The sequence below is a fragment of the Mustela putorius genome, unplaced genomic scaffold (genome assembly GCF_011764305.1).
Source record: "Mustela putorius furo isolate JIRA1106 unplaced genomic scaffold, ASM1176430v1.1 tig00000135_pilon_pilon_pilon, whole genome shotgun sequence".
In the NCBI taxonomy this organism is placed as follows: Eukaryota; Metazoa; Chordata; class Mammalia; order Carnivora; family Mustelidae; genus Mustela; species Mustela putorius.
The window spans coordinates 2,557,415-2,580,073 of record NW_025421292.1 but is presented as its reverse complement, the minus strand read 5'-3'; the positions used below and the strand labels follow the sequence as shown (position 1 = coordinate 2,580,073).

The 22,659-nt window shown below is 57.0% G+C and overlaps 1 protein-coding gene across 1 annotated transcript in view; it reads left to right on the top strand.

Moving 5' to 3' along the window:
- Nucleotides 1-7,578: 7,578 nt before the first annotated feature.
- GRM4 (glutamate metabotropic receptor 4) overlaps nt 7,579-22,659 on the top strand; it is a 116,954-nt gene continuing 101,873 nt past the window's right edge. The window contains exons 1-2 of the mRNA XM_045074721.1: nt 7,579-8,346; nt 19,299-20,194. Of these exons, the coding sequence (XP_044930656.1) occupies nt 19,676-20,194 (519 nt within the window). The 5' untranslated portion in view covers nt 7,579-8,346; nt 19,299-19,675. The remainder of the gene's footprint in view (nt 8,347-19,298; nt 20,195-22,659) is intronic.

The window sequence follows — 22,659 nt, the reverse complement described above, 5'->3', positions numbered from 1 at the left end:
TGAACCACAGAGCTCATGAACCGGCCACACCAGGCTGGGGTCAGCCTGCCTCAGCTCACAGTCCTGCACCCCCGGATGCTGGCCTGCCAAAAACAAAGGGGGTCTTTCCTGGCCCTGGCTTCTACTTTTGTGCCTCTGAGTTCCCCCTGCCCCTTCTTTTCCCCACTCATACTCTGCTCTTGGGAGTTGGGGGGGTTGGGGGGTGGGGGTGAGTTGGGCTCTGCCAGCAGAGAAACACTTGGTGGGGCCAAGCCAGGGACTCAGGGTGCCCACTCCTCCTGTGACCCCCAGGGGCTGGAGGCCAGAGACGCCTTGGGTCCAGAGGAGAGAAGCGCAGACCTGGGGCTCTGCAGAGTTGGGTCAGACTGAACTGGGACGCAGTGAAGCTGGTGTGTCTCGCTGGCCAGGTGGCTCCCCCTTCCTGGGCCTCTGTTGCTCATCTGTATCCCAAAGGGGCGGTACAGGCCCCTGAGGTGGTGAGGGCTGGGGAGGCCCAGGTGTGGGGATGTCAGGGTGGGGCATCGTGCATGGGCAGGGAGGGCTGGGGAGCCCCGTGTCCCAGCTCACTCCCAACCTCGCTGCTCTCCCACCTTGCTCCTTCATCCCCAAGTCTTCAGTGGTGGAGGGTCCCGTACCCCACTCCAGCTGGTTGGAGTTCTATTAATATTTCAGTTTGATGAATTAAAGATTCTTTCCACCCTCCCTCTGATGTCCCAGGAGGGAATTAAAAGCGCATCTGATCCAATCAAACGCCATTAAAATGCAGCCCACGAGGGGAGGAGCTGGTGGTTGTGGGCTTTGCTTTTCCCAGCACTGCTTTGTCCTCTTTGGGGCGGGGGTCTGCACGATGGGTTGGTCTTTGTGAGGGGGTACAAGAGGCGAGAGAAAACTGGATTGGATGAGGAGGGCAAAGGGTATTTGCAGGAATGCGGAAGCCTTGGCAGGCAATCAGATCCCTAGTGTGGCTCAGGTTTCCAGGATAACTGAGGCTGTGGGTGAGGAGGGGCCCTGCAGCAGGAACCCCAGACCCATGACCTGATCACGACTGCCGCCTGGATGCGTTCCAGGCTGGCTCTGCCTCCCTGGCTCTTATGGGCTGTGCTGAAGAAGACCTTGGCATTGAGGACAAGAGCCTTGGAGAGAGCACGAAGGTGGCTCTGAGAGGTCCTGGGGGTCATTTCCGGCTTCTCTCCCATCAGCTGTCTGGATCCCCCTTCAGAGGGAGCCAATGCTGGGGCTTCCTTCCAGCACTTCTAGGAGGTTCCTAAGGCTGGACTGTGTTGGGGGGGCTAGAGGGGAGCGGTGTGTGTGTGTGTGTGTGTGTGTGTGTGTGTGTTGCATGGCGGGGATTGACAAAAAGGCTCGGTGGCAATTTCCAGCCCAGCTGTCAGTTGGTCAGCCAGGCTGGGTGGCCTTTGCCTACTCCCAAGGGCCTGGGGCCCATTTGGAGGACAATCTAAGGCTCTAATCACAGAGCCCCTTGCACTTAAAAAGCCTTTCTTCTCTTCTTTCCTTCCATCCCCAAATTGGCCGGAGCCCCAGTGGCGGCAGGATCCACATTTGACAGGCAGAACACTGAGACCCCAAGACGGGGAGTGGCATGGGACGTCATTAGAACGGTGGTGTGGGGCCTGTGTGCAGCTGGGCAGTCCATGATTGCATGATTGCAATCGGGGAGAATTGAGCGGGGGGTGACACCCTGGTTCCAAGCACCGCAGGTGGGGCACGGGCAAGCAAAAACATTCCCTTTCCAGCTGGGGCCTGTCCCCCTCCACATGGCCAGTGAACCGCATCCCCTTCTGTGCCTGTCACCTGGCTGCTACCCCTGGGGCCCGGAGCCCTGCCACTCAGCCTATGCAGCAGGCTGGACACGAGGGCCTGGGAGGGCGGGAGGGGTTTTTAAATGTTAATTGTATTTTGACATCCTGACTTGTGACATCCATCCTAATGACATTTGGCTCGCAGCTGACAGCCCCCGGACATGTGGAGAGAGAGAGATGATAAGTAGTTTTAAATTGCAGTGTGGCAAAGAGGCTGGAGAATCCTGTCTTAAGGAAAAAAGAGAGAGGGAGAGGAATGGGAGAGGGGAGGAGGAGGAGGAGGTGAAAATGGAATTCAGAGAGGAAAAAGAGGAAGCCTCATTCTCTTTATGGGGAGGGTTCAGCCATTCATTTATTCAACAAGTGAACATGTATTGGGCACCTACTGCATACCCTATACCATCTCAGAGTGGAGGATCAAAAGTTGGGCTGTGCGCCCCACTGCCCCTTTCTGGTTCTCAGCTCTTGTTAATTTCTTCTTCTCTGTCATGGATATTCTTCTGTGACCTCTCTTCCCCGCCACCCTTGAGCTTTAGGCAGTGCAGATGCTTCTCCTGCTTTTCCTTTCTTCTCTCCCCTCCCTCTTCAGCCCAAAAGGTGGGGGAGAGCGAAGTGGAGGAAGGGAAGGGGAAGCTTCATCTTTGAGGCCAGGCAGATGGAAGTAGCTAAAATTGACCTTGGACCATTTCTCTCCCTTCCTCTGCCCCACCCACAGCTCTTCCCCCTGCCCACCCATTTGGGGAACTTCCCTTCCTTCCCAGCTGCCTTCAGCTGGAAGGGACAGAGACCCCCAGCTCAGCGTTTAACCTTCTGTTCTGTACCCCCATTCTCGTGGGGTACTCCTGCAGCCTGAGTTAAGCTCTCTCTAGCAAGCTGGTGCTGAAAGTCCTTTAAATCCCCACATACCTCATCTGGCTTCTGTCTCTGGCCCCATGCACTTGGTTTTAGCAGAGCTGTGTTCAGAATCTGCTCTTTTTTTGCTCTGTCCAGTCCCTTTGCCTTTGCAGGGGCAGGTGGGAGTGTGTAGCTGCAACTGTGCTGTGTAACCTGGAAAGTTCCCCAATGGGATGATTCCAGGGACACAGACCCTAATCAGACACCGTTGGGTCTAGATCTTTTTGGAATTTAGAAAGAAAACATGGCACAAATATTAGATATCATATAACACCCCAGGAGGCCGTGGAGCAGTATCCCCAAAACAAATATGCTGGCTCCTCTTCCTGCAGGGAAACAGAATATCTCCCGCCGAGGGAGCCAGACAGTGGCAATGACTTGCTCCCACATCTGGTTTTGCAGCCAAATGAGTTTATGGGAGACTTAGGGACAGACTTGTGGTTTTCAGAGCCTTCTGGAGTTTGGAATTGTGGGAAGGGGATTGCAGGTTTAGCCAGCTCAAGACTCTGGAGCTCATCGAAGTGCTCCTGGAGGTTGGACCCACACTGGCCTAAGGGAAGAGAGAACCCTTGGGTCCCTCTTCCGCTTACCCTCAGGGGTATCAGGAGGGGAGTCATTCACACCTTGTCCTGGCCTGCCTCACAACCTGGGCTGGGGGAATTTCAGAGGACCCATGCTCTTGAGACTCAGTATCTCCGTGGGTCAAAGCAGAGGGGCTGGTGTGATCCTGGGAGGCAGGGAAGAAATGACTGAGCCCAGGATGCTTAACTCCAGGGTCCCTGCCTCTGACCCCAGCTCTTCTCCACTCTTCCCTGTTTGCAGAGTGACTTATGCCCCTCTAGAGAGCCTGCAGTCACTGTTGTCCCTTGCAGTCGGCTCTTCATCCTGGGAATGTCCTGCCTAGGGACAGTTATTGTTAAAACAACCTCCCCCCCCTTCAGAGGCATTTTTGTGTAATGGCCTGGTTTAGAGGAAACCAAAACTGAAGCCCTTCGGACAAGGAGGTTGAGTCAACTGGACACGGGGACCATCTATTAGGTATCCTGGACCTGCCAGGCTCTCCCCTGGCCTCTGCACCTTAATGCTCACTTTGGTTTCTTTCTTTCTTTCTTTTTTTTAAGATTTTATTTATTTATTTGACAGACAGAGATCACAAGTAGGCAGAGAGGCAGGCAGAGAGAGAGAGAGGAAGGGAAGCAGGCTCCCTGCTGAGACCCAGGACCCTGAGATCATGACCTGAGGGGAAGGCAGAGGCTTTAACCCACTGAGCCACCCAGGCGCCCCATTTTGGTTTATTTCAACAGATTCTAAACTTGAGGATTTTCAAAGGCAATTGCCCTCTTCTACTAGGCTTCTTTCGAAATGGAAAAGTCAGAGGAGCAACTTGATGGGTTTCAGGTGTCAGCCCAGTGGGTGGGAAGGGGCAGAGAAGCTGTTTCTGGCACAGGGGAGGTCAGAATAAGAGCCAAAAGGAAGACTCTACTGCAGCATGAGGGAGTTGGGTCAGACTTCAGGAAGAACTTCCAGTCACAAAGATAGGAAGCACATGTGTATTATTTTAAAAAAAAAAAAAAGATTTTATTTATTTATTTGACACAGAGAGATCACAAGTAGGAAGAGAGGCAGACAGAGAGAGAGAGAGAGACGGGGAAGCAGGCTCCCTGCCCAGCAGAGAGCCCAATGTGGGGCTCAATCCCAGGACCCTGAGATCATGACCTGAGCAGAAGACAGAGGTTTAATCCACTGAGCCACCCAGGTGCTCCACACAGGTCTATTATTATTTGTATTATTATTTTCTTTAGGACTATCTGCCTCTTTCTCTCCTTCCCGCCAAACCCCTAACCTGAGATGGTGTCTCCTTTTCTCTGGGTAACCTGTACACATGGGATTGGGGGATTAGAATGACACCGTGCTTATTCTCCTGGTGTGAATCAGGCCAGCCTTTTTAAAGGTTTCAGAATGAGACCCAACCCTGAACCCCATATTCTTAGGGAAAACTCAGCCTAGCGTCTCATCTCACTGATAAGGAAACCAAGGCTCAGAGAGGCTGGGCAACTTACCCCAGGTCACACAGGCTTAGTACCAAGGACCTAGCCTCTTGCTTCTAGCCCTGGGCTCTCTCTGCCCACCTCAGCGCCCCCCCAACCCCCATCGGGGTACAGCTTGCTCAATGGGGCATCTGGGAATTCAGGCCCTTGAGCCACCTGGCCCCGGGCCAGGATCCTTGTTCCCTGGCCCCTTGAGGTCCCTTCCGATCCCTCTTCCCCTGCAGAGGTGGTTCTGTAGCTCTCTGTAGCTCCCTTATTTCCAGCTCCCCAGCTCCCCCAGGTCGGGACACACCAACTGAAGTTCCTTGAGGTGTATGTGTGTCTGGTTCTGAGGGTCTTTGTGTGCATGTGCCTATCCGTGTATGTCTGTGTGTCTGTGTGTTTCTGTGTCTGTCTGCATGACAAGTCAGCCCAAGTCAGCAGGAGGGAGAAGGAGGGTGTCCCAGCCAGACCAAACTAGAGCTCACCGGAGAGAGTGGGCAGCTGAGCACTCCGGTGGAGAGGGGGTGGGGGGACACCTGGAGTGGCCCAGGATGGCTGCCCGGAAGAATGAGGCTTCAGGCTGGGCACCTTCAAACTGGACGAGTCCACAAACCCAGCCATCTGCCAGCCAACAGTGTTTCTTTTTTTAACCCCTGAAAAATATAGCCTGCCCAGCCTTCTGCGACACAGCTGGTGGGGGGCGGGGGGCCGGATAATTATGGCCAGAGTGAAAGCAACACCGAGGGGCAGGGGGTGGGAAGAATGGCTGCATTAGCTGGGCTTCTCCATAAACCATGGCCCATTTATTTACAGATTAATTGATTAATTAACTAATTTTTTAATTAACTCGATACAAGGATATTGAGGAGTATATCCTGTGTTAAAAATGGGGCTCCCACTTATTGGCACCTAGATACAGGACTGGGCTGTCCACACACATTATTTCATTCATACCCAGGTGCTCGCCCTTATGGTAACTTTCCATGAATTAGATGAAGGACCCCGTTTTGGCCAGACACAGCCTCAAGGTAAGACGAGCCGCTCGCCAGCCCCCAGGCAGAATGAGTTAAAGCCTCCTGTCATTCTCTAGATGGGAGGCATCTTGCATCCCAGCCCTGCCCTCGGAAGTCAGCATCGTGGTCCTTGTCCCCCGGGTGGGAAACAGAGGAACCCTGGGCCGGAGGACCTGGGCAGCCTGTGCCCAGGGACCAGGCCTCTCTGGGAATGACTCCAGTGTCCCAAAAGCCCAGAGCAGGTGTGCTTCTGGCTTGGCAGACCCCTGGATGGCAGAGCTTTTGTGGCCTTAACTTCAGTCTCTATAAAATGCGCCAGGTTGAGGCGTGCGTGGCCGTGGGGTGCATGGCTCAAGGGTAGGACGGTGTCCAGTCATTTGTGGATTTCCAGGGCTGGGAATGGAGCAGGATCCCAGCCAGTGCTGGTTGCATTAAGAAAAGGCATGAATGAATGCATGCTCTAGATCCTTCTATCAGAGACTTCAGACTGACTGGGTAAATGAGACGTGCATTTGGGACCATTATGTGTGTCGGCAAAGAGAACTCAGGCTTTGTCAACATTTATTCTTTCACCAAACATTCACTGAGCTCATACCATGGGCCAGGCAGGGTGCCGGGCACTGGAAGAACCGTGGTGAACAAGTTGCGGTTCTAGCCTGGCAGACTCTGGAATTCTGGAGGAGGGGGGTGTCTGAGAGGTTCTTCAGGAAGGGGCAGGGGTGTGGGATGAGGGGCATGGAACCAGAGAGGGCAGCCTGGTAGGGGGAGGGTCATTCCTGCTATCCTCAGTCTCCCCAGACTTTCCCTTGACCTATAAGGATGTTGTCTGTGGAAATTAGGGGTTGGGCTGTAAGAGGGGCTGAGTCCCCCCAGGTGGAGGCACATTTGAGAGCGGGGTGCCCCCTGCAGATCAGCCAGGAGGACTGAGGTGCTGATGGGGAGGAGGTCACTGCTGGCCACTCTCCCCCAGCTCCCTGGCACTGTGCTGAGCTCCCTCCCTGGGACAAGGACAGTCACACGTCACAGCTCTAATTGAAGCCGCTTCTGCAGTCTGGGACGAGATGCTCTTGCAATCCTAAGAGGGCTGCATGGCTCCCTCCTCTTCTTCCCCTGCCTGCCTCTGAGGCAGGCCCTCTCCTGGGATTTTTCACAGCAAACCCCCCCCCCCCCCCCCCCCCCCCGCCCGCCTCGGATTGCTGGAGCTCTGGCTTCTCCCTGACTGAGGGATTCTTTCCTTGGCTTGTGTTAGCCTGCCGCCAGGCCACCTGTTACACTTTGCAAACCAGTGCTGGAGGGAGACCAGCGGGTTGCGGACCATGGGCTGGGGGATCCCCTAGCTTAGTGGGGTTCTGGGGAGGAGGGGGCCTCAGCGGAAAGAAGCCCTCCTGACAGGCTGGGAGACTAGGGGTAAGTGGATTTGCCTCACTGGGCCTCAGTTTCCCCCCACGTGATAGGTGCGTGATAGGCTCGAACCAGGAGCGGTGGGGCGTGCAAATGAACACGCCACAGGGAGGCACACGCAACGTGCATGCGGATGTGTGAGGAGAGGCCCTGCGGGTGGGGGTTCTAGTGACGCACAGGGGTGGGGAGGAGCGCAACCCCTTTGCATCGCAGTGCTTTGCTGTACTTCCCAGGGTGTGTGTTCCCTGACCCTCGACCTTTGGAGTTGGGAGGGCTCCCTACAATTCCTCGGGTCGCCAAGTTGATTCCCGCCTGAGGGGGAGGGGCAAGGAAGGGGGCTTCCAGGAGAGGGCGCCGGTGGGGCGTGGTGGGAGGGGGAAAGACTGCGGGCGGGGTGTGGCGGGGTGGAGGGGCGCTTTGGGAGCTCCGGCCTTCCGGCGGTGGAGGTGCAGGGTCGGGAGGGGGGCTCCTAGGTGCTCTCTCTTTAAAAGGCCAGCGGAAGCGCCGCGCGCTTGGCCCGCACTCGCCGCGCAAACTTGCCGGGCTGGGTTCACGCCTTCCCGAGTGCGGCAGCGGCAGTGGGCGCCGGGGCTGAGCGGCTGCGGTCCCCTCGCCCCCTCGTGCTCCCGGGCGCTCCCGCCCCCTCCCGCAGCCTCCCCTCTCCGCGTCTTCCTCGCTCCCCCTGTCTCTCGCTCGCTCTCCAGCGCGCTCTCTCGCTCGCTCTCATTTTTTCCTGCTGCTGCTGCTGCTGCCGCGGCGCCGCCGGGCGCCCGCATCTCGGCCGGCTGCGCTCGCCGCTCGGCTCCCGCTCCTCTCCCTTCCCCGCCCCGAGCCCCCGGCTGGACCCCGCTGCCCGGAGCCGCGTCGCCCGCTCCCTTCGGCTCGGACGCCGGGCTCGGCGGGGCCGGAGCAGGGCTGACTAGCTGGCTCGCTGTTGCCGGAGCAGCGGCAGAACGCCGCACGCTTGGAGGCGGCTCCGGCCGGGCAGCAGCCAGCTCATCCCCGCTGCGTCCCGGACTCCGGGCGGCTCCGCGCCCGGCTCGGTCCGCAGCGTCACCGCCGTCCGACGCGGCCCGGGCTCCGGGCAGCGCTGGCAGCCAGCCTCCGCCGCCGCCGCCTCTCTGCGCCCCCGGGGCAGGCGGGAGCGCAACCGACCCCTGGCCGTGGCACAGACCTCGCCGGCGCGCGGTGAGTTGTAGCCCGCCGGGAACCGGCGGAGGGGACTGTGCCCTCCGGCCTCTGGGGCGCGGGCTGCGGCGGGGACATCAGGGCTCGGGGAGGTGGCCTCTGACTGGCTCCCGCGCTCAGGGTTGCCGGGAGGAGGGCTGGCGGATCCGAGCCCTCGGGGCTGGAGGGCGCGGAACCGAGGCTGGAAGGTCTCCCTTCGGGGCTGGGGCAGTGTCTCCGAATGCCCCCGAGAGAAGGAATGGGGCAGCGGCTTTCCCCCCCCCCTTTTTTTCGGGCCTGGGGAAAAGTGTCTCTGTTTAGGAGGGTTATGTCTGGTTCTGCCGGATTTGGGGGGGGGGGTCGCGCCAGCTCTCAGGTGTGGACGGCGGCATTCGCGCGCCTCCTTTGCGCAGGGGTAGGGCAGGCGGGGGCACGCGGCGTTATTTGCACCCCTTCCCCGCCGTCTCCCGGCGGGAGGGCTGGCAGCGCCAGCCTCGCGCGCCTCGGCTTTTTTCCCTTGCACCGCGTCCCGCTCCTCCGGCCGCCCCAGCGCCACCTTCGCCACCGGCCGGCCCGGCAGCCGCTCGCTCGCGGCCGCGGCGGATTGGGACTGCGTTCTACGGTCTGGGGTCTCCCCGCGGCTCCGGGACTTCAGGGTCAGGTGCTCCTGGGATACTCGGCACCGACCCTCTCTGGGACCCTGGTAAACCCGAGTCTCTACGAAGACGCCGGGCGGGTAGCCAGGCCGTGTGTGCGTGTGTGTGTGTGCGCGCGCGCGCGTTTGTGTGTATGTGTTTGTGTGTGTATGTGTCTATTGGGGGGTCCCCTCCGGGGTCGGGCTTCCCCGGCGCCCAGGAACTGGCTGCGCCCCCTCCCCGCGCGGGGGCGGGGCTGCGAGGTGGAGGCCCGGCCTGAGAGCGGCGCCCCCGCACCGGGGCTGTCTGAGGCTGTTTGTGCTGAAATGGGGCGGCAGCAGCGGCGGCAGGGAGTCCTGAGGCCCAACGTACGAGCGCCCCCTGCCCCCAGGCCACGAGTGACACCCCCTCCTTCAGATTTAAGGTCCTTTTTAGAGGAGGCTCCCGGTTTCCGTACCCCTCTCGTCACCATGCCTGCCCCTGGGTGCGGGGAGAGCTGCTTTTTGGGACTGAGCTGGGCTTGGCGAGTGGGGTGCCCGAATCCACGTGTTTGTTGGAGCGGTGGTTAGTCTGACTGACCCTCTGTCGTCTGTTGAAAGCTCTTGGTGATGGGAGAGGGAGTACTGTGTGTGTGTGTGTGTGTGTGTGTGTTCCCCTCGTAGTCTCCATTCTGGGGTGAGAGTGGGGGCCCAGGGCAGGCAGGGCGACTAGTGGTCTCAGTCTTCTACTGGGCATCCCCTTCCCACAGCCTGCTGGGCTTCACTCCCCCAGGGTGCGTGCTGGCTCTGCCCCACTTTACCCCCTGAGATCCACAGGGGATGTGGGGTCTCTGGCCTGGGGTCTGAGTGCTGAGCTCTTCCGAGGCCAGTGCCTGGGTGGCTGGGAGAACTTCCACTAAAAGGTGAGGACCCGCGGGGAGCCTTTCCTGGTGACCTTTCCTGAGGTGGCAGGGAGGATTCCCGCAGAGGTGTCTGGGGGCTCCAGATGTGATCGCCTCCCCTGGGCAGGCTTTGGGGGACAGGGGTGAGGGCCCCTGAGGTGGACATGTCTACAGTGGAGACTGGGGGTCAGAGCCCTTGTGCCTTCCCCAGGGCCCCGCAGAGGACCACTTGGAGGACCTCTTTAGGCTTTAGTCAGAGTGCTGTCCTTGGTGTGGGTGGTGGGGACTTTGGGGTTGGTACCCCTGAACCTCTGCTTAGCCTTGGATGGGCGTGCCTGGCCACTTCTTCTCCCCCGCTGTCTTCATCTTCCTCCAACTTCTGTCTGTAAGCCATAAACTTTCCCCCACCTGTCACCACTTTCAACCTCTCAGAGACAAAAATACCAGAAAGTTATACCCCCTTGAGGTTCTAGTTACTGCAAGGGCTACCTCTCCCCGGGACACCTACATTTAAGAGAGGCCCAGAGAGGGAGATGGCAACGCTGACCTACTGGTTGTGGGTCTCAGGAGAGAGATGTATGGGATGGGGGACAGAGGGGGACAGGCAGCTGGCACAGAGAAGGGTCCTGAGCAGGCGGAGGGGGAGAAGGGGAGGTGGGGAGGCGGGAGCATGTCAGGAGTTGAGCAGCTTCCTCGGCCTCAGTGGCCTAGCATAGGCCGCTCCTGTCTTCCCTCATCCCTCCTCCCCCACCCTGCCTCGGGGCGGCTTCATTCTGTTGGAGGCGTGACGTCCCCAGGAGGAGCGCCTCGAAGAGCACAGCAGCAGACAGGCAGCCTGAGGTAGGTGAGAGCACCAGCGAGAGCAAGTGAGCCAGAGAACAAGGGAGTGAGCATCTTGCTGGGGGGAAGGGGGGGGTGGCCCAGGCGAGAAAGCTCTGAGGGGGTCCCTAGCCCAGCTTCCTCGATGCTCAGCCACACCGGAACCCACCCTGCTGCTGGGTGTCAGCTGGCAGGAAAAGACGGGACCAGGACCCATGGGTTTCTGCGCTTTATAATTACAGCCAGTAGACACATCTTCTCCCCTAGAAAAGCGCTCGGAGCTGGCAGCCCCTAATTACCACCCACCCCAAGACATCTGTCCACCCTGCTGTCCTCCTCTGCTTGGCCGAGAACCTAACTTTGCAGTGGGCAGGCCCCACTAGCAGCCTGGGCAGCTGGGCCCCGCTGGCTGCTGGCTGGAAGGTTATCTGTCTTCTGCAGAGTGGAAGCTGCCTTTGCCGCCCTGGAGAAGGCGTGGGGGGAGCTGGCATGGGGACTCGGGCCCTTGCTCAATGGGGCTGCCAGGTGAGCTGGCAGCTGGCTAGGCTGACCTGAGACAGGAGACCCAGGGGCTTGCTTCCCTTGAGGGGCAGCTCGGCCTGGAGTCAAGGACACTAACCTTCTGTGGCTCCCACCCAGCCTGCTGCCGGCTCCTGGAAAGACCAAAGAGGGCTTGTTTTCATGTCAACTCTGCCCTAGTTAGCAGGGGACTATCAAAAATTAATTTAGAGATTTCACTGCCTTTGGCCCTTGTAGAGTGCAGGTTGCCTTTTCTCAGCTCCTGGGAACTCCTTCTTTCCTGGCTGTCTACCATCTCTGGCCTCTCTCTGGCCTCTCACTCTGCCTCTCTACCAGGGTGCCCCTGCTGCCTCCCGGCCCAACTCCAGGCTCATAGCTTTGCAAGCCAGACAAGCTTCCTTAAGACACCCCCCACCCCCACCCCTTTCCCTGGCCCCCGCACATGAGAAGGAGACAGATCAGCAGAACTTGCTGGGTTCAGCCCTGCCTGCCCTGCCTCCTAGCCCAAGGGCCCAAGAGAGCCTCTTCAGCCTCTCCGTTGTTTCTCTTGGCTCCTTGGAAAGATGAGCACCGCAAGGGTAGTAAAAATCACCCCTTAAATTAAAGCTGATGACTCCCGTCGAAATGTTTTATTATTAACCTCACCGTTTGGCGATCTCGTGGCAGCAGCGAGGCGTAAATATATGTGTACACACGTATATTAAATAAATTGGGGAATGCAGCGTGTAATGACATTATCTGGACCCCATTCAATTAAGGTAGATATTATCTGCTTTAATGGGTAAGTGCCGGCCCACAATGCCAGCCCATGCCGTTTTGGGCTGAGCCATGCGGACTAGCTGGTGTGGCATTTCATGAAGCCTGCTTGTTTTGGACAAAGCTCTGGTTGTCCATTGGCTGTGATGCGGGGAGTCCCAGGAGAGCCGGGCCAGCTGCGGGTCCCAAGCTGGGTCCTGCCCTGTCCCCTACCCTTAGTCCTCCCCCCCCCCGCCCCCACCCCACAGGGGGACAGGAACTAGCCCTCACACCTGTTTTCTGATGGGGGCTGTGGCTTCTAGTAAAAACACTGTCATTGCTGTGGCTCACATCTTTTTTTTTTTTTAAATTTAAGATTTTATTTATTTATTTATTTATTTGACAGAGAGAGAGAGAGATTACAAGCAGGCAGAGAGGCAAGCAGTGAGAAAGGGGGAAGCAGATTCCCTGTTGAGCAGAAAGCCCGATGTGGGGCTTGATCCCAGGACCCTGAGACCATGACCTGAGCCAAAGGCAGAGGCTTAACCCACTGAGCCACCCAGGTGCCCCTGTGGCTCACATCCTTACCAGGGATTTTAAAATTCCTTTTTAAAAAAGACTTTATTTATTTATTTACTACAGAGAGAGAGAGAGAGACAGAGAGACAGAGAGAGAGAGACAGTGTGTGAGAGAGAGCAGGGTTAGAGGGAGAGGGAGAAGCAGACTCTGCTGGGTTGGGAGCCTGACCTGGGACTTGATCCCAGGACTCTGGGATCATGACCTGAGCCTAAGGCAGACGGTTAACTGACAAAGCCAACCAGGCGCCCCAGGTATTTTAGATCTTTGGAAACAAGACTGGGGACTTGACCTGGATTCTTAGGTTTTCAGTGAGTGATTACTTCTCAGGTGTCACGGTGCCTTCTCCCTGCCTGGCTTCAGTGTGGCCTAGGAATGGGAGTGTCACCCACAGCCACAGTCATGTTTGTGGCTGTGCCAGACAGTGGAGTCTGGGCTTTGACATGCTGCGCAAGTCTGGGCCCTAGCCTTCCAAGGCAGTGCCGGATTTGGGGAAGCTCTGATTTAAGGAAGGGGGGACAGGAAGAAGGAGGAGAGAGGAAGAAACCACATTAGCCCGGAAGCCCACAATAGCACCAGCTGCAAACAAAGATACTTGGCCACTTGGATTGTGCCAGAACACGGGAGGGTGGCGGTAGGTGGGGGTGGGGCGAGTTGGGGCAGGAAGGAGAGGCCCTGGGGTCTGCATGGGAGTGGGGGCTGGTAGGTGGAGGAGATTTGGGCTCTGGCTCTTGGGGAGGGGGAGGATCAGTGTTGGGCCTTTCGTGGGCTGAATTGGCAGGGGTGGGAAGTGCCCAGAGCTGATGAGATGGGCTTGCTTTGCCCTCCAGTGTCTGTGAGCTGCTGTGGCCTTAGCAGGTGGCAGCTCTTGGGAGTTTGTCGTGAATCCTTGCCTGTCACTGTGCTCCAAGCCCTCCAGTGGGCCCCCATTTCTCCAGCCACAGAGGTCTTGTTAGATCTTGTACTCGATGCCCTCTCTGACCTCTCCTATTTCTCACCCTTCCCACAGCCCTTCAGGTGCACTGGCTTCCTTGCTGGTCCTAGAACAATGAATGCTTAGCACAGCTCAGGGACTTTGCACTTGTTTCCCTCTCCCTGGGACACTTCTCCCCAGGAAAGGCTCACACCTTTTCTGTGTTTTGTTGTTCCTTCTATGCCACCTCCTCAGAGAAGCCATCCCTATCTTTTTCTGAAAAAGCACTAGGGTCTTGACCTCTCTCCTTCCCCGCCTTAGGTTTCTTCCTAACCCCTTGATTCCCCAAAGTGCCGCACATCTTTGTGTGGTCTGTTTATCGCCTGTCCTGTGCCACCTCCCAGATTGACCCCACAGGGCAGGAGCTGGTGTCCATTGCTCCTAACTTCTAGTTTCCCAGTGCCCAGAGCAGAGCCGGCACACAGCAGGTGCTCACCACACATTCCAATGACACAGGTCAATAACCAGATTGTCAGATTGCCGTGGCAGATGAGATTGTATTCTATGCCTGACCACACAGGGGGGTTGTAAGAATTTGGTGCCGGGTCCAAGACCTACTCTGCGGATGGGGAATGCTGCTGCAGATTCTGCTCTGGGATCCCCCTTGGCTGCCGGCTGACTCTGGGCATGGACCTGCCCATGTCTTGTTGTTTATTGAGAATTTTCTGTGTTCTGAGCCTTGGGCTAGGCACAGGGGATACAGAGATGAGAGTGGTTCATGCAGGCCCTTAAAATCTTCCAGGCTCATCCTTGTCAAATAGCAACAGAGAGAGAGACATGCATGTGTGAGGAGGAATCAGGAACTGGGATAATCCAGGCAGGCTTCTTAGAGGAGGAAGAGTCCAGTGGCTACCTGAAGGGTGAGAGTCACAGGGAGGAGGCTATAGGGAATCATGGAGTGGGGAAAGCACAGCCATGGATCTGAAGTTTTCTTTTTAGTTTCTATGGGCATTAAGCTGAGGAATGATATCCTCATCTCTCCGCTCCTCTGGCCATTTCCTTCCGTCCACGTACATGGCAGTGTCTACCTCATGCCCAGCACAGAATCAGTCACTTCAGAATCGGGCCCTTGCTGTTCCGGGGAATGGGGAAGTGATGACTTGAGAAGCGAGATCTGGGATTTCTGCCCTTGGGAGGGTTCCTGATGCAGGCTGGAGAGCTGGAGCTGTTTGGAGCTGGGAAGAGAAGGGGGTATGGAGCCCAGACCCCCACTGTGGCTTCTTCTTGCTTTTCAGACCTAGCCTGGCTAGCCTGGGGAGTGCCTCAGGCCTGGAACTGGGCTGCTGTTCCTGTTACATTAATGCCCTGAGAGAGAGGGTGGGAAGAACTTAGAATCCTTCATAACATCACATCATTCATTCACGTCCACAGTTCCTGGCACTGTGCCAGGCTGGGAAGCAGACAGCAAGTGGAGTACGACATGATCCTCCAACTTGGGCTGCTGGGGTTTGAGGGAACTAATTGGCCACACCCCCAGACTTGGAGTCACACTGGTGGAGATCAAACTATGGGCCTTGTTGCTGGTGGAGCAAGGTAGGGTGCTGCTCCCTGGGTCTACCCCTGTCCATCTGGGACGAGACTGTCCAGCAGAACACACCAGTGTGGGGTCCCACAGGGGGTTAGGAGAGCAGGGGCCGCAGAGGTGGCATGCAGGCCCGTGTCTCAGGTCCCCATGGGCTCCTGTGGGCACAGGAGACCTCCAGTTCTCTCTCAATATTCCCATTGGGGAGCAAAGCTGCCAGCCCCGCTTGGGGAAGTGTGAGATGTGGGCGATGAGGCATCTAAACAGCTCAGGAGATTCCAAACAGACTCCACGCATCCATCCGTGATGCCTAGCTTTTCTGAGCACCAGGGCTGGGCCACAAGAGAGGCAAAGGTGAAGAGGGAGGATTCAAGTGGAAAAGTTGAGGGGAGGGAGGAGGCCTGACTCAAGAGAGGCAGTGGCTGGGGTGGGGGGAGTTCTGGGAGGTGGGGCGGGTGGAAGAGCCCAGAACTTGAGAGGCTGAGAGCAGGAGCCAGCAGCTCTGCCAGCAGCCCCCAGCCCCAGCCCCCATCCCAGGGAGTGGAGAGCAGGGTCATTTCCTCTGACTCTGGCCTTGACTTTGGGCTTGGGGAGAATTCTCTTTCCTTAGCTTTGGGAGAATCAAAAGCAGCTTAGTGGAAAATAAGTCAGACCTTAGGAAATCACAGTGGCTCTCTGTGGATCGGGTTGTTGTTTTATGGTTTGTGGTTCCTCCTGGCCCGGGCCCGGGCCCTGGTTGTGGAGGGAAGGGTTTAGGTTAGATGTGAGGAAGCACAGGATCCAGCTCCTTAGGGCGTGGAAGGGGTCACCGAAACAGGTTGGGGGAGTTCCTCCCTTCGGGCCTGCAGATATCAGAGACGCCCTCAGATAGTGTGGTGCCTGGGCTGTGGGGGGAGGGTAGATGACAGCCATCGCCTTCTCACACCCCCTTTCACTGAAGAGGATGTTCTGAGAAATGCTGTTGTATGTGGAGATGACCACATGCTCCTCCCTCTTCTCCTCGTCCTGCCCTGCTTGTCTGGAGCCAAAGATCTGGCCCTGGGTAGAGGGGAGAGGAATATAGGGGTTGAGGAGAGAGGTGGGGATGGAGAGAGAAAGGACAGAATGAGAGACCCCCTGGAGGTGGGTGGCAGGCACCTGTTTAGACCCCCTGCCTTCCCGGTGACTTCATCTGGGGAGGGATATGTCCCTCTCCACCAACCCCCTCGAACGTCTGAGGTGTCTGAGGTTGGAGGGCTGTCTGAGAACTCCGTCCCCCTGCCTTAAGATCGAGATAGCCCTATGGCATCTGGAAGCATGGCCTCGGCTGTCCCTGCCCCACCCCCAGCCTCTGCTCTTGGTGGCTCCTTTCAGTCCGAGTATTTTTACTTTTCCCTTGTTCCTGCTACAGGATCAAAGGAAGGAGGGGAGGCTAAAAGAGGTGGTGGTTTGCCCAAGCTCTTTGGAGATGGTCAGAAAAGGCAGGCCTGGCAGGACTGAGGGATGGAGTGGGGCCCAGGGCTGCTGGGGGGGGGGGCGGCTGTGAGCCGGCTCTGCAGCCTGGCGCTGGGCCTGGGGCCTTGGGGTCTTGATTCTAATTCTGCAAGTGTTTGCTTTTCTTCTTACTGAGGCCTCCTTACTCTGTGTAGCCTCTGCCTCTCTCCATTGTGTGTGTGTGTGTATGGTACATGTGTCTTGTATAAGAGGTGTGGGATATGTGTGTGCATATGGTGTGTGTGGTGTGTATATGTTTCTGAATGGTGTGTGGTGTGTGTGTGTGTATGTGTGCGTGTGTGTGTGTGGTGTGTGTACCCGTGCCTCCATGCGCAGGATGCTTGGCCTGGGGAGGGGCTCAAGTTTCTAGGAGAAGCCGGTTTCGAGCCCTCACGAAGAGCCTGGAAGCCCGGGAGGACAGACAGTCAGAAGCGGCTATCTGTCAGTCTCCCAGCCAGCCTCTGCCCTGCTGTGGCCTCAGCACACGGCCACATCACGACAGTGATGCCGACCATCCCACCAGTTTTAATCCAGGCCACCCAAGCCTGGACCTGCAGGGGACTCGAGGAGGCCTCTGGGCTGGCACGGTGGGGCGGGGGGCTGCGAGGGGTCTGTGTGGAGCCGTGTGCCTGGGGTGGAGGTCACTGTGTGAGTGTGGGCTCATCTGTGTGGGAGGAATGACGCCAGCCAGCTCCTGACAATGTAAACCAAGCACTTAGTCTGGGGCCCAGCACAGCACACGGCCTTGTCATTGCTCCACGGGCCCTCCAGCCTTTGGACAGGACAGCACTGCATTGTGCAGGCTGACTCACCCATGGTACTCCTTCCCTCCCCTGTGATAGCTGAGAATGTGTCCCTGCAGGGGCAGTATGCCCCCCAGGCTGCCTCCTCCTCCAGCCCTTCCGTCTCAGAGATTTGGGACCCAAAGCCTCTCCAGGGGACGGCAGGGCAGGCGCAGGACTGGGGGAGTTGTCCGAGGCTCCTCCTGTCTGAGGCTCCTCCTGTCTGAATTACGGGGCCCTGGCATCATTGGCGAGTCCCCCAGAGCCCCTCACTCCCTACAGCCCCTGGGGGAAGCGATCTGATAAGCTCATGCACAGGGAGGTGGGGTTGGAGATGATCCATCCAGGGGTCTCCCTCCCTCCCAGCATCTTAAAGGCTCTTACTCTCAGCCTTCTCCTTAGCCCTTCCGCCAGTGCTGGGTCACTGGTTCCTGGCTTCATGAGCTAATGTGGTATTAGGAAGCTTTCCTGCAGGCTGCCCCAGGTCTCTCTCCGAGTCTTGCCCCATCTTGACTTGCTCTGTGCCTTTGGGAGGGATATGGGAGGCCTCCGGACTTCTGGTTCCCCTGCAAAATGGGCTGCAGGGAAATTAGTAGCTGTGTTCTTGGCCTCTGAGGAGCTAACAGGTGAGGGAGCATTTTGATGAGGGGTCAGATGTGAGGTGAGGTTTGAGAAGGTGTTTGCCAGAGAAGTTCGGGAGTTGAGTTCTACCTCTTCCCTCTCCTTTCCCCAGAACTGCAGTAGTCAGGGCCTCTGGGGGGTGGATTACAAGTTGGGGACCAGCAGCTCCGAGACCCCTGCTTGGCTGGATGCAGGGACCACATCTCAGGAACCCCACCCCCCAATCCAAACGCAAACCTTTCTTCTAAATAGCTTGGGAAACTGAGGCATAGCATGTGCACATGACTTGCTGGTCTTCCTTTGACAAGCTCATCGGGAGGGGAGCCTGGGAGTCAGCGCCCCAACCAGTCCCTGACTCAGCTTCTAGCTTTTCTCCTTGTGGCCTCCTAAGTTGAGGGGAGGGAGGTTGCTGGCTTTGAGCGGGAGGCTGGGGCAAGGGAAGGAACCCCAGGGGAAATTAGCCCAAATTAGCAGTGAGAATGAGGAAGAGCTGGTGTTCTCTCCTCTACCCTTGCAGATAAATATTTAATCATAACAACAATAATAATGACAATGATCCTAATAATGTACAGTAGCTTGGGCTGTAACCTGAGCCCCACTCTCAGAGGGAGGAAGTCGGGGAGAGAGGAGGAACAGTGGAGAAATTGAGAGATAAATACTTTGAGAAAGATGGTGGGGAGGCAGGCTAAGCAAATGGAAAGGAGGCTTATCTTCTTGGGCTTGGAGCCCCCTGGGGTTACCCTCCTCACCCTGGGGTGGCTGGCAGCTGGGGTGGAAATGTGAAATTTGCATTTCCCGATTAAGGAGGAGGATTCTGAACCCGGACAACCCCAGCTGGTACCTGGTCTTCAGAGTGAGCAGATGCCAGCCTGGTTTCTTATGTGCAGGCTTTCTTTATCCCTGGGTCTCCAAGGAACCTAAGAATCTCTGGTCCCAGAGCTGGCAGCTGGGGAACTGGGTTCTGCATGATGTTTTGCTTCTCACTACCTGTGTGACTTGGGCAAAATGCTCCCCTGCTCTGGGCCTCAGTTTCCTCATCTCTAAAATGGGGTCGGATACAGTGGAACTGGTTTCTTGCTACTCCGTCATGTGGTGAGAAGTGTTGAGGAAGATGAGGAAGACCCCTCTTCCTCCCAAGTCAGTTCCAGGCTGATCCTGGGGCGTGTGCTATCTGATGCCCAGGTTTCTGATGGCAGTGGGTACAGACCTTGTGAAATCTTCAAACATGACCTAATTTCTGCCTCAGGCTCTCCCACTTGAACCAAAGTTGAGCAACAGCTGGGAGAAAACCAAGTTCAGATTTGTGGAGCCTGTAGCCATAACCCCCGGCATCTCCTTCTCTCAGGCTCCTGATGAGAGATCAGAATAGCTAATGTCTTCTTTGGGCTTCTGTTTGATTCTCTCTCTCTCTTTTTCTCTCTCTCTCTTTCCCTTCTAGGGTTGGTAGGAGGAGAGCATTGGAGCTGTTTTCTCCTTGATGCCAAGATATGTCAAACTAGGAGCATTCTCTTTTCACACTCATCCGTCAAGAACAGGCCTGCAGGACGTGGGGACCAAGACTAGAGCTTTGCTTCTCCCTGGCCACTCCTGGCTGCCTGGGGGCATGGCCCGTGTCGGCAACTGAGCACTGCCTGAGTGGCAAGGAGCACCAGCATGGGTTACCTGGTTGGCCGCCCTCAGCACCCCCGCTGCTGAAGCTGCCCCGGAGAGACTTGTGGGGGCTGCCCCACCCATGCTGCTCCAGGCTGTGGGCCCAGGGGCCTGCCAAGGCTAGGAGTGGGACCTGCCATTCATGGGTCTCTAGGGATTTCCGAGATGCCTGGGAAGACAGGCTGGGGCTGGTGGTGGGCCCGGCTGCCTCTTTGCCTGCTCCTTAGCCTTTATGGCCCCTGGGTGCCTTCCTCCCTGGGGAAGCCCAAGGGCCACCCCCACATGAATTCCATCCGCATAGATGGGGACATCACACTGGGAGGCCTGTTCCCGGTACATGGCCGGGGCTCGGAGGGCAAGGCCTGCGGGGAACTTAAGAAGGAGAAAGGCATCCACCGACTGGAGGCCATGCTCTTTGCCCTGGATCGCATCAACAATGACCCGGACCTGCTGCCCAACATCACGCTGGGCGCCCGCATTCTGGACACCTGCTCGAGGGACACCCATGCCCTCGAGCAGTCACTGACCTTTGTGCAGGCGCTCATCGAGAAGGATGGCACGGAGGTCCGCTGTGGCAGTGGCGGCCCACCCATCATCACCAAACCTGAACGTGTGGTGGGCGTCATTGGTGCTTCCGGGAGCTCGGTCTCCATCATGGTGGCCAACATCCTTCGCCTCTTCAAGGTTAGTGCCTGGCTGGTTGGCCCCAGAGCTGGTCTTCCACCGGCAGCCCAAGTCCTCCACACGCAGGGTGCGGGGCCTGGCTAATTTCTTTCTCCTTTTTCCTCCTGGACTCTGAGGAAAAGAGTTACTGATTTTTTCCCTCCCTTGGGAGCAGTATCTGAGAATCTGTGGTCAGAGCTTAGGGAGGGACCCGTTCTATGGTGCTGACCGTGGTGCTGAAACGCTGCCTGGACCTCCTTGATCAACTCCGCTCCTCTGTGGGGAATTCTGAACCAAGAGAGGAAAAGGAAGTGCTGGTGAACAACAGAAGGGAGGAGGAGATAGGTGGACAGACATATAAAAAGAGACAGACAGATGGATATGTAGAAAGACGGGTAGACAGAAAGGGAAACAGGGTCAGAGAGATAGACAGGCCGAATGGAAATACAAATGTTGGAGATTGCCAGAGACATAAAGCAAGACTTTTGTTTTGATGCTGTTTTCAAATAATTGCGATTCCCAAGAAAGATATGTTTTTCTTCTGGTAGTCGAGAAAGCCCAGTGTGGCCCTCCCACTCCATCCCAAGATTATGGTTATAAAATGTGTCTTGATTTTTTGGAGGGAGCATTGGGCTATGGCACCTGCAGAGGATGGATGAGGACAGGGAAAGGGCCGGGCAGGGACAGGCAGTCTCTGGTTCTCTTCTTGCTCCCCGCACGGAGCCAAGCTTCCCTTGCTCATTTCCTTCCTTCTGCCCTTCTTTCTTGCACACCTTTCTCCCTTTCCTTCTGGAATCCTTCCCTGCCCCCTTCCTGCTACCTCCCTTCCTCTCTTCCTGGGGCAAGAGCTGCTGATTTGCAATTCAATTGGAGCCAAGTGCTTCGCTAAGCTGCTAAAACAACCGAAAGCTACCGGGTAGAGAGAAAAACATTACAAGCATTTTACCAATAATTATGAGCCGCTCTTCTCTTGGAGCCTGCCTTGTTTGCTCTGTGTGTTTGTGTGTGCATGTGCTCGTGTGCGTGTGTGTGTTTAAGGGGTGGGGGGGATGGGGGGGAGAGAGAGAGAGAGAGAGAGAGAGAGGAGAATATGCTGGAGGAGGAGGAAGGAATACACTGAGGGAGCTGCTGCGTCCCTCCTTCACCCTGGTGTCTGGTTCTCAACCTCTGGAGATGACCCCTTCCATCCTCAGAGTCTTCCGAGTTAGGCTTAGTGGGCTGTCTGGGGCCATGCTGAGTGGAAGTATTACGGCTGGAACTCTCCCACCTGCAGCCTTTCTGGAGCCTGTTTGTCCAGTCCCATGATATGCAGTATTTGGCGGGCATTTCTAGGGGCCTTGGTAGAAGCGGGGATGAATGGTGTAGAAGGCCGCCATGTTGTGCAGGGGGGTGGAGGTGGATGGGAAAGAAAGGGGGCTAGAGTTGTCCTGTCACCGTGTGGGGTGGGGGTTGAGACTTTGCGGGGGGGGGGGGGGGCAGTCATGTGCCCTGTGGTCCTCACTTATGTGCCTTCTTCCTGGAGTGTAGGTTTTATGCGATGATCCAGATGGAAACACTATTTTAATTTTCAGGCAAATGGATGCATTATGAAGAATGCCAAATTAAGACAAAACAGAAAGCTTGAAGGAAACCTTGCCCTTGCCATAGACCATTGGAACAACCCCTAGGGGGGCTGGGCTGCCAGAGGTCATTCCTCCTAGCTTGTTTGGGAATAGGTAGCCTGGTCCCGTTCTCCCACCTGCCCTGATCTGGACCGAGGAGTAGAGACCCAGAAGGGAGGAGGAAGCAGGGCTCAGCTGCCCTGGCCAGGGCTTGGCGGTGGCTTGGGCTAGCTGAGTCATTCATTGCTCCAGCCCGCCTGTCCCAGGCCTGAGAGGAGAGGCCACCTGGGGCCATCAGCAGAGGCAATGAGTCCCAGACTCCTTGTCTGCTTGTTTGGGTGGGGCCTAGACCCCAGCCTTGGAGAAGGCCAAGACTCCAGGTAGGGCTGCTGCAGTTTCCTTAGTGGAGCTTTTTATGAAACCCTTTTGGTGACTCTGGGTGTTTCAGAAGACAGCCTGATGGTGCCCTCATGGCTGCGGCCTCAGTGAGTGCTGCCCTGCCATCATCTCCCAGGTGAGAGGCAGTGCCCACTTCATAGGGAGGTGGGGAGCCTCAGAGGAGTGGAGAGGTGTTGTGACACGGGGTAGAGGCTCCTAGCAGGGTATCTGTGAGTGTTAAGGCATGAAGCATGTTCTTGGAAACATGGATATTTTGGGATGAGGCATCCAGTGACACCACATGGGACTAGAGTTGTCCTGTCACCTGTGAGAAGTCACAGTGTGACCTCTGTGCTAGTACCTCTTTGGCTGGGGAAAGGTCTCTGGGGGGTGAGGGTGACTCACCAGCCTAGGGGTCCCCAGACGTTCCTTTTTCTCTGCGCATCTGGTCACCTAGGAACATGGCCGAGGCCTTGGTTTCATCTGTGCCTATTTGGACTGCAGAGA